This window comes from Odocoileus virginianus, chromosome 28 (genome assembly GCF_023699985.2).
Source record: "Odocoileus virginianus isolate 20LAN1187 ecotype Illinois chromosome 28, Ovbor_1.2, whole genome shotgun sequence".
Classification (NCBI taxonomy): Eukaryota; Metazoa; Chordata; class Mammalia; order Artiodactyla; family Cervidae; genus Odocoileus; species Odocoileus virginianus.
Genome location: NC_069701.1, coordinates 33,197,898 through 33,209,101, shown reverse-complemented (window position 1 = coordinate 33,209,101; position 11,204 = coordinate 33,197,898). Strand labels below are relative to the sequence as shown.

General features: G+C 48.3%; 1 protein-coding gene and 1 non-coding gene across 2 annotated transcripts; both read left to right on the top strand.

Annotated features, from left to right (window-relative positions):
• The first annotated feature begins 213 nt into the window (after positions 1–213).
• Positions 214–9,701, top strand: LOC110150863 (pregnancy-associated glycoprotein 2-like). Its single transcript, XM_070457104.1, is given in 10 exon segments — positions 214–266; positions 1,584–1,725; positions 2,685–2,789; positions 2,791–2,803; positions 2,904–3,022; positions 4,231–4,424; positions 5,353–5,469; positions 7,278–7,419; positions 7,505–7,603; positions 9,456–9,701. Coding segments are annotated over 10 exon segments (1,131 nt in total). The 3' UTR covers positions 9,603–9,701.
• On the top strand, positions 6,652–6,722 carry TRNAY-AUA (transfer RNA tyrosine (anticodon AUA)). Its single transcript has one exon. It is a non-coding gene; the product is annotated as a tRNA-Tyr (tRNA).
• Positions 9,702–11,204: the final 1,503 nt, after the last annotated feature.

Below are 11,204 nucleotides of genomic sequence, written 5' to 3'. Positions count from 1 at the left end.
TTCTCTGAATTCTGAGAATTTTCTAAGTCCATTCCCCAAAGTCAAGAATGAAGATAAAAATTTTATCAAGAGCTTTGTATTTTTATCAGATCCGTTAGTGGCCTAAAGGGGACAATTAGGGCAGGATGGAGCACATATAACTAGAAGCTCCTGGTCACCACTGCATGCTAAAGAACTAAAGCTTCCCTGAGTACTTGGAGCCAGGAAAGAAGCATGAAGTGGCTTGTGCTCCTCGGGCTGGTGGCCCTCTCAGAGTGCATAGTCATGTAAGTATGGGGACTGTAAGCAGCAGCATCTTCCTTTCTGGATTAGAAAGAAATGGAACATTTCCCTGATAGTCTAAAAGTTCAACTCTTACTTATTGATAAATACCTTGCTATAGGTACTTACCATTGCTTCTTTAGCCTTGGGCTTCCCAGGTGGTGCTAGTGGTAAAGGACTCCCGTGCAAATGTGGGAGATATAAGAGATGCAGGTTGGATCCCTGGGACGGGAAGATCCCCTGGAGAAGGACATGGCAACCCACACCAGTATTCTTGCCTGGACAATCCCATGGACAGAGGAGTCTGTCAGGCTGTGGTCCATAGGGTCATATAGAGCTGGACACAACTGAAGCAGCTTAGCACGCAGGCATGCACCTTGCTATAGATACTGTGGGTCCCAAGGGTGAAGGTGTAGGTTTGCATTATTGCACAACTCTTGGGACCCCATCATGTGGTGACCTGCTGAAAATGGAACTCATTGCAATTGTTTAGTGGACAACCTGTATAAATGTATGTGTGGTCCTGTGGAATAGCATTTTTCTACATTTTATTCTAGGTCTCCTCTCTGTTCTCTCTCTACTTCAGTGTGTATATGTCTATGTCTGCATCTCTATGTCTCTCTCACTTATCTCTCCATCTCTTTGGAAGTCTCTGTGAGTGCAGATCTCTCCGTATTGTTTTCTCTTCTTTTAGTTTTTCAATTGTGTCTCATCCTTGCTTCTTTAGCCTCTTAATTTCCCTAAATTGTTTCCTATCTCCTGGATTCTTCTCTTAACCCTCTGTTCTGTTTCCACTTGGAGAAAGACTGGGAGAGCTACTTCTACGCTGTTGTACATCTGACAAGCAGTGTGACCACAGCCAAGTGACAAACTCCTTGAATTTCAGATTCCTTCCCTGTAAAAATAGGGTAATGATCCTATTCTGGAACCTTCCTCCCTGAGCTTCCTTGAGAAGGATACAGTGGGATGGCAATAGCAATACTAATGGCTATCATTCTTGACATTTACTATATATCAGGTACATTATATCCATCACTTCACTTATCTCCAAGATTTTCTATATGGAGGGTGGGGATCATTACATTTCACCTTTTTACCAAGGAGTAAGCTGAGAGTCCAAATGGTGTTACACAATGCTACACAACAGAACCTGTATCCAAACCTACATCTTTGCCATGGTATTGCATGGCATTCTGATAATAAGGTGACACTTATAAAAACGCTTGGAAAATACACAGTGCCATTGCAATGGCAGTTATACCTTAACACGGACAGCTAATCATATCTTCTTCTTTGTTTCTTTTCCTAATCCTTGGTGAAAGTTTGCCTCTAAGGAAAGTGAAGACCTTGCGAGAAACCCTGAGGGAAAAAAACTTGCTGAACAATTTCCTGGAGGAACGAGCTTACAGACTATTCAAGAATGACTCCAAAACAGCTATTCTCCCCCTGAGAAACTTTCTGGATGTGAGTTTGTTGGGAGGATGGTTCTCCTCTGTGCCCCCCTTGTGCTCTGGGCTAGCACTGCTATCTTTTCTGGCGGTGACAGGTGGGAAGTTGGGGCTGGGGCTCCTGCAGGAGGCAGAAACACTGGGAAACAGGGACTCCACTCCAGAGGAGAAGGCATTCTCATCCTCAACTCTTGGTCTGTGGTGACTGGGCCCAGCAATGACCAGGTGGCAGGTAAGCATTCATTTTTGTGTCAAAGATGTGTCATTAGTCTGAGGGAGATTGTTCCTTCTGAACTAAGTGAGCCACTCAGTTACAGATGAAGGGTGAGCCATCTCTGGTCAAAGGATAAAGCCAACTGCAAAGCAAGAGTGAATCCCCAGGCAGAAGAATTCAGCTTCCACAGATGCAAGAATCACAGCAGTAAAAAGTTACTGAATACCTATTCCGTGTAAGGCATAAGAATCTAACAGTGTGGTTATTTTTATTAGATTAGAGAAAAGGGCACGTTTTGTCTTCAAGATTGTGCAGGCTAGCCTGAGAGAAAGGCAAAGAGTAAATATATGTCAAATGAAAGGGTCACCTATGTGGTGTTGATTGGATGTGGTCTGAGTTTGGAGGGAGTGGCTGGGATTGATCAAGAAGGACCTCCTGGAGAAGGAGGTGCTCAGGCTGGATTTGAAGAGGAGACTAGAGAGCTCCTCAAATGAAGGCACCAGGACTTCCCTGGAGGTCCAGTGGTTATGACTCTGGGCTTCAAATGCAGGAGGTACTTTTTCAACCCCTGGTCATAGAGAGAATATCCCAGATACTGTGTAGCGCAGGGAAAAATATCAAATCCTCTGAGAGCAAAGGCTGTGAGCTGCATGGTGGTTGGAAAGTGATCTCAGGAGACATATGACACCCAGGGGGAGGCAGCAGTGTGGGAATCGAGGGGAGCCAGATCTTCACTAACTCACCCCTCCTGGTCCCCACAGTTTGCCTACGTGGGGACCATCACCATTGGAACACCCCCTCAGGAATTCCGGGTCATCTTTGACACAGGCTCAGCTAACTTGTGGGTGCCTTCCATCACTTGTGACAAGTCCAGCCTGTAGTGAGTACAAACACCCCCCAACCCACCCATCTTTTCCTTGCCCTGACTCTCCCTTCTCCACCCTTGGCACCTGACTGACACTCATCACTTGTGTCTGCAGAAACACACAACACCTTCAATCCTCAAAATTCTTCCAGCTTCAGGGAAGCAGGCCAGCCTGTCATCATCTTCTATGGATCTGGGCTAATTCAAGGATTTATTGGCTCTGACACCGTTCAGGTAATGTGGAAACAAAAGCTGAGTCAGGACTGACTCTGGAGTGACCACTGCTTACAAAACAGATACAGGACCAGCTGGCAGGACCGTCCTACCCTAACTCCCATAGACATTGGCCATCTTACCCACAGGCTCCTGTCCCTGGGGAGACGTCTCCATAGTGACACACAAACAAATGGATTAGCTAACCCAGAGAGTGGCTTGGGCTGTGGGCTTGCAGCCCCTCTGCCCATGAGCAGCTCAGGGTTCATTTTGCTGGGAGCCAGAAGAAGGGGAAAGAAAGCACTGGCTTTTATATTCTGACTGTGCCGGGCACTGCCATGGTAATAACTTGCTTAAAGCTGCAGCAACCCCACACAGCAGATGCATTGGTTAGCTAATGATACAGATGAGGAAATTGAGGTGCAGACAGCAACAGCCTTGCTGAGGTCACACCTGTGGTAAGCGGTGGAGCTGGGCTGGCTTGTCAGGACCGAAGCTGGTGGTGGGTATTTGGAGAAAGGAAAAAACTGATCGGGGGACCCTGGGTGAAGTCAGGAATTTCAGACATCCAGAGTGGATAAGTAGGAGGCCAGAGATGTAGGGGGGCCTGATAAGTGTGTTCTCAAAGTATGGGGCCTTTGGGAGTCTAATAAAACCTATGGCCTTCCTCCCCCAAAGTACCTGAGTAGTTCGCCTCTCTCTCTCTTATTCTCTCTCTCTCATACACACTCACACAAACACACAGATACTCCCAAGAGGCTATTTCCCAGGCAGTAACTTCATAAGAACCCTGCCAGCAACATTGTATAATGGACTTCTGTATTTCTGGCCAGATGCAGAATCCAAAATATGTTACCATCAATTCAGTCCATTTCTGTCATCATTTCATAGAGACGCCAGAGAATGTTCTCTTGCTCTTTACTCATTTTGTCCATAAGGGGGCAACATTGGGTCCTGGCCTGACTTGGGCTGTCCCACCCGTACAGAAGCCTTGAGGCCAATTTGACTCATCCAGAAGATGTTTTCCAGAGGGGCAGAAGTTTTAAAATCCACGGACCCACATAAATAGAACCCAAATTCCCCTCCCTGCTCGGTCTAACCATCTGAGGTCTACCAAGGACACAGAAAGTCCTCAGTTCTTCTCTGCGGAGCTAATGGCGTCTCTCCCTCAGCCCAAGCCTAGACTCACTTAACAAACGTTTATGTGAGAACATTCTTCTCGCCCACAGATGGGGAACTTCGTTAGCGTTAATCAGTCGTTTGCCCTAAGCCTGATGGAACTCGGGTATGATGGTGTACCCTTTGATGGCATCCTGGGCTTGGCCTTCCCCTCCATCGGCATCAAAGGTGCCATGCCCATCTTTGACAACTTGTGGTCCCAAGGTGCCTTTTCTGAGCCTGTCTTTGCCTTCTACTTGAGCAAGTAAGTCTGAGCTGGACAATCCCTCTCTCCAAATTAGTTGTAAGGTGCTTTCAGTTGCATGAAAATTAAGCAACAGTTGATACAGAAGTATCCTGAGAGATCGTATAACCCAGGATAACTATGGCCCTAGGGCCCCACCTGGCTTCACCACTGGCTTTTATAAATAAAGTTTTATTGGAACACAACCATGCTCCTGGGTGCAAGAGCAGGGGCTTGGTGTAGGGGAGTGAGCAAAAAGGAAGACTAATGCAAGGTGTCAGGATATGAATTGGAAGAAAAGGCAACAGAATTTGCTGATGAATTTGACATGGAAGGAAAGAGAGGAATGGTGGAAATCTTTCTTTTCTCGCTAACATTTCACTGAGCACCCAGGACCAGCTACACAATTTTCAGGCGCCAGTGCAAAAAGAAAGTGTGGGATCCAAAACGAAAGTGTGGGACTCCTTTTGAACAAGTATTGGGAATTTCAAGACAGGGAGAGCAGAGGCGGGGGCCCTGCTGAGTGTGGGGCCCAAAGGACAGCACAGGTCACAGGCCAGTGAAGCCAACCCTGTGTGACTTGAAGCCACACCCTTAGTGCTTCAGGCCTTGATGTTTCTGAAAAACTACAGGCTGGACAAGGGGGAAGCCAAAACCCTTCAGCACGCTGTCCTCTGAGGGTATCTCTGAGCACTCAGGTCACAGGAGGTCCAGGGCCTCTTCTGAAGACTGAGTGGGTGGAGCCCAGCCAGGTGGCCCAGCTCCTAACCTCCTCTGTGCCACTCATTAGCCAGCGACCGACCTTGGTCTGGTTCTCAATTGCTCCTAGCCTCGATCTCTGCATATGTAGATGGGGACCTTATTAGGGCCTTGATGGGGGGACAAGCACAGCTCTCAGACAGTGCTGTTGTTACTGTCCTCCAAGGATCCCCCTCCCTTCTCTCTGCAGAAGCAAGCCGGAGGGCAGTGTGGTGATGTTTGGTGGGGTGGACCACCGCTACTACAAGGGAGAGCTCAACTGGATACCAGTGTCCCAAACTCACTACTGGCAGATAAGCATGAACCGGTAAGCCTCTCCCTCTGAAGGTCATCCCAAATGATGCTCCCATATCTGTATACAGACACAGGCAGACACACAAATGCACTCCCAGACACACAGTCAACAGACATACACACCACCCACAAGGACACAGACAGACACACAGACACTCATGCAAAGATACAAGCAGGCACATATAAATACACATAGCCAGCCAGAGACACACAAGTACACACAGAAAGCCACATATGAACACACACATAAACAAACACAGAAACACATAAATACACAAACCACACATGGGTTCATAATCAGCCCAGGCCTCCTGACCAAGTCTCTGAACAGGGTCCCTCACAGGGTCCAGAGAGGCCTGTGCAGCTGCAGGAGGACTGCACCCCTGAGTGTGAGGTGGGGAGCATGGTTATAGGACTTTACAGTGTGGTGAAAAGAGGATCAGGGAGAATTTCCTCAGCCTGAACAGAACTGTGATAAGATGACCAATTGTCCAGGGATACATGGGACCAAGGAAGTTCTCAGTACAGAGAAATGTCAGTTTAAAAACAGGGAAAGTCCTGAAGAAATGGGGAAAACTAGTCTCCTTAGGGAGAAGCTAGCCAGCAGTGGAGGGAGGATGGTCACAGTCTTGGGACCTGAAAGCCACTCATAAAAAGAGACACCCCACGTCCCAGGGCACACAGTGAGGCAGGGGCTATAACAGAGAATCGGGAAGGTGGGATCCAGGAGTGGCTTGAGAACAAGAGGCAATAATTGATGAGATTCTGTGTTTTACCCTCAGATAAAATCTTTCCTGTCCTTTGAGGTTCTGTGTCTAGTCAGGTATTGGCTGGTCAGGGTCTCAGTGTCTGAGCCCAGGGAGGGGGTGCTGTTCAGAGACACCCTCTCCCAGGCCAGCCGGTATCTCCCACCCCTATGAGAATCTGCTGCCGCGGGAACCTCCATCTTCATTGTTTGTTTGACCCATTGTTGGTGAGACATCAGATATACCTCTCTGGATGGTCTCCATTCATTATTTTCAAAGTCTTCTTTCTCTCATTCCACAAACAAGCATTGTGCATCCACTGTGTGCCAGGCACTTTAGGGATGTGATGAGAATAAAACTCGCCCTCACATCTAAGAAGGTAAATGTGCAAGAAATGACACACACACATAGTGAATTGTCACTTTGGTACACACTAGACATGAGGGGCATCCCTTATAGCTCAGTGGTAAAGAATCTGCCTATAATGCAGGAGACCTGGGTTCGATTCCTGGTTTGGGAAGATCCTCTGGAGAAGGAAATGGCAACCCACTCCAGTAGTCTTGCCTAGAGAATCCCATGGACACAGGAGCCTGGCAGGCTCCATGTCCATGGACCCCCCTCTGTCCATGGGGTCGCAAGAGCCGGACATGACTTAGCAACTAAACCACCAGCACCAGACATGAGGAAGGGTCTACAGAGAGTGACCAAGACAGGAGACTGATATACACCGGGGGAAAGACTTCCCTGAAACCATGACAGTTAAGCTGGAATCTGAAAGATGAGGAGAAATTAGCTAGTCAAAGGGGAGGGTGCTCTTCTAGGAAGGAAGACCAGCTTGTGTCAAGGTACAAAAGAGCCTGGTGTATTCAAGTACTGCATTCACGGATGTCAAGGAAGTTGCTGTGATCAGAGCAAAGGATAAGTCAGGGCAAGAGATGAAGCTTTGTTCAGGAGACAGTCAGGGAGGGGGCAGCTGTGAGGGAGGGGGCAGCTGTGAGGGAGGGAGCTCACAGTTTCCTCAGGGAGGGAACCTTCTGCATGACCCTGATGCCCGCTTTGTCCTATTGTCTCTCAGCACCACCATGAATGAGAATGTTGTTGCTTGTTCTCGTGGATGCCACGCCTTTGTGGACACCGGATCAGCATTGATCTATGGCTCAAAAGAAATGGTCGCCAACATCCACAAACTCATGAACGCCAGGCCCGAGGGTTCTGAGGTGAAGGGTCATGCCACAGGGTCACTCCCAGTCTCCCCACATAATAAGGATCCTCTGGGCCAACCTCTCTCCTTCTCTCTAACAGTATGTGGTTTCATGTGATGCAGTCAACACCCTGCCTCCTGTCATCTTCAACATCAATGGCATCGACTATCCACTGCCCCCTCAAGCCTACATCATCAAGGTGAGCGGCCACCCCTGAGGGTTGGTTCTCTAAATTGGGGTTTGCAGGAACCCTTGGGCTACTGCTGGGAGGAGGGCACCCTCTGCAGGCCAAGCCACACCATTGCAGATGCCGCTGAGCCCCTGTGGCTGGGCCAGCACCTCCCACAAAATCAACCACTTGAGAGTGGAGGACGGTCTGGGATATCTGTCCTCCTGGAATAAATGTGGAGACACTACTCCGTGCTGGCATGGTGGGAGTCACAAGGAGAGGGGAACACTAAGGTCTTCTGCCCTCATAGATCTTCAGTTCAACTAGAGCCCTCAGATGCAGGAACACGGAAAGCCAGCTCTAGTGATCCCTAAAATAGGACATGTGACAAGGGGGCTTGGCTGGTGGCGGTGCTGTGTGCTGTCCCACCATAATGATTAACAGTCTCCCTTTCCTTCTTGAAATTTTCCCGGTTACAATAAATTACATGGCTACCTTAGACCTTGACTGCAACGTCCCCTTGCTAAGTCCCAGTTCCCCCTCTGTGAGTCGGGCTACCGGACCCTTCTGTGGGGTGGTTGGATGCTAAGGTGAATAAAGGGTGCACAGTGACTGCTCAGCCCTGACACAGAGTGGAGGCTTCACGTCAGCTCCCTGTGGGAGTTCAGAGCAGGCTGTTGGGCTCAAAGATGGCTTTGAGGAAGAGAGGGAATTGCAGTAATTCTGAAACCCCTGATTCATGGCTCCATAGGGAGGCCTGCTTGGGTCTGGGCAAATCTGCCCTGGATTCCATGCAAACAGAACCCCTCGGTGCTCTGCAAAGGGACCCTGGGGACTTATTAGGGGTGATGAGGGCTATGAACCGACCGGTGGGGATGGAGAGCAGAATAAGTCACCCAGCCAAGCCTAGAGTGGCCAAAGGGTGAGTGTGGGTCCAAATAGTCTTCTCAGAGGGCCTGAGCAAAGTCTTAAAGGTTTAGAAGCTAGTTTATTTTTACTCATGAGTGATCTTAAGCAGATTTGATTTAAAGCCTTTTGATTCTGTAAATCCAATTTCATTTAGGAAGGAGGAGGAGGAGACTGGGGAAGGGGGAGAAAAGAAAAATGAGGCACACTGTTCATTAAAAATAGCGATTATTTAACTACATTTTCCAGGTTAATTTTGCCATTAAATGAGGGAGCATGATATTAAAAAAAGAAAGAAAGAAAGTTGAGAGCACTGCTTCAAATGTATTTAACAGGCATAACCAACATAGAGCTACTGTACAGCACAGGGAACTCTGCTCAATGTAAGGTGGCAGCCTGGATGGAAGGGCTGTTAAAAGTTAAAAAGAAAAAAAGAGTTGGTTGGGGATCCGGGAGAAGAACAGGCATTCTCTGCAGAGAAAACAAGGAGCAGGTGTCAGAAGGAAAGAAACAGAGAGTGTCAGGGGAACCAGGGGACGCTCTTGTTCTTTTCTAGAAAACCGTATTGCAGTGTGGCTGATCAGTGTTGCCTTAAGTTCTACTGCACACCTAAGTGATTTAGCTGTACTTATACGAATACACATATTCTTTTTCATTAGTTAATCAATAAATATTGAATATAGGTCCTTGCGCTGTAAGTAGGACTTTGTGGCTTATCATTCCTCTGTATATCACTTTGCATCTGATCATTCCTAACTCCCAATCCTCCCCTCCCCACACTCCTGCCACATGGCAACCACACGTCTTGGCCCTTTTTGTTTTTGGATGAACCCTCATATCCCCAGCTGCTGAGAAATTCACCCAATACTTAACAAAAGGGGGAAATAAAACCAAGAAGTGTGCCAGGTCTGGATATTGAGGAGGGGGTTGCAGGTAAGTGCTCAGGCTGACTGGTGTGTATCTCTAACTCCTCCAGATTCAAAACTCCTGCCGTAGCATCTTTCAAGGGGGCACAGAAGCTAGCTCTCGAGACACCTGGATCCTGGGTGATGTCTTCCTGAGGCAGTACTTCTCAGTTTTTGATCGAAAAAATGAAAGGATTGGTCTGGCTCCGGCAGTGTAAACGCTTGGACTGGTTCAGGAATCAATCAGGCCTCTCCTAACACACACTCGCTCACACTAGGGCACTCCTGCCCAGCGATGCTGGTGAACTGTGTTTGGTGCTCTGTATTATTCTCAGTAATGAATAAAAAGTTTCACTTTTAATGGTGCTAAAACAAATGGGTGCTTCTTTTTGGATCTGGGAGGTGCATCATAATCAGCAAAGATCTAGAACCTGTTCTGCCCGTAGTCCGAGTCTCCGGTCAGGAAATAAGACTCCTTGAAACAATGCAACTTGCAATAGGGGAATTTATTACTGACTCGAGCCAGGGCCTCCCGCCCTCACCAAGGGTGTGAGGACGAAAAGGCCCCGAGCCCCAGTTCTCTTGGGTATTTATTAGGTCAAAAAAAGCAGCAGGTAGTTGGCACAAGCGGATTGGTTACACAGTTGCAAGGCAATTTTTGTTGGCCCAACGTGGGGCTTTCAGCTTTCTCCTGATAGGTTCCCTTTTTCTTGCTAGGCACATGTTGATTGGCTAGCTCCAGGAGGCCTGATAATTATGTTACCCCGGGAAACTAGGCCCACTCCTAATCTAGGCTGCCTGTCATGGCGTTAGCCGTGACAGCCTCACAGAACCAAGTCTGAACCACAAGTGACAGGAACTCAAATCCAACTGGTTTCAAGGAAAGGGGAGACTTTTCAGAAGAACACGAGATCCTGTACATAGGAACCGGAACAGATAGAAAGATCTCAGTGACTGGACCCAAGAAATCAGAAACCTTCAGCTCAGTCTTTCTCATCCTCGCTCTTTCCCCCTCTCTCTTCTTTAATGGTCTTAGCCTAACAACCTTCTTCCTTAAGGCTTCTACACCTAGTGAGGGAGTCCAAAGCTACCTGCCTCAAGGTTTTTATATTCCCAAGGCATCTAACTCATAAGGAAAGAAGCTCGGAGATGTCAGGGTTCAAGGGAGTGCTCTGAATGGCCCACCCAGGATCTCATGTCCAGTCCTGGATCAACCATCCTGGCAGGGTTACAGGGTCCTATGAGTGGGTTTACATGGTCATGTGGCCCTGACTCAGCAGCAAACATGATTGACAGTTTCCTCCAGAACTTAATAACTGGAGCTGGCAGGAGGCAGCCCAAAAGATAGTGACTGGGGGATGGTCTCGATCAGGGAAGAGTTTATGATGATGCCAACTCCACCACCTCCTCATTCAGAGGGATTATGACGGGTAATGAAAATATTCTATTCATCACATCTTAGATGAACATTGGCAGTGGGATTCTGCTCCAGGGGGTTCTGGGTGAGGCCCCTCACACTGAGATGGTTCTCCTTTGTCCCCCCCACCTCAGTTACAAGCTCTCTGCCACCCACACCTGCTGTGACTTTTCCAGTCCCATTTCCCATGTAACAGCCCCTGTGGATCCCTGAGCCATCCCCCTCCTCCAGGGTCCAGCACACCCCTTCCTTGGCCTCCAGTGCTGTAGGGGAAGGTGTCACTCATGTAACAGTGGGCCAGGGTGCACAGAGCATTCAGCCTCTCTGAACTTCCTCCAGGACCAGAGTTACAAACCGTTTGGTTGTGAGCTGCCATGGACTGGCACCTTGGGAGTAGAAGTAT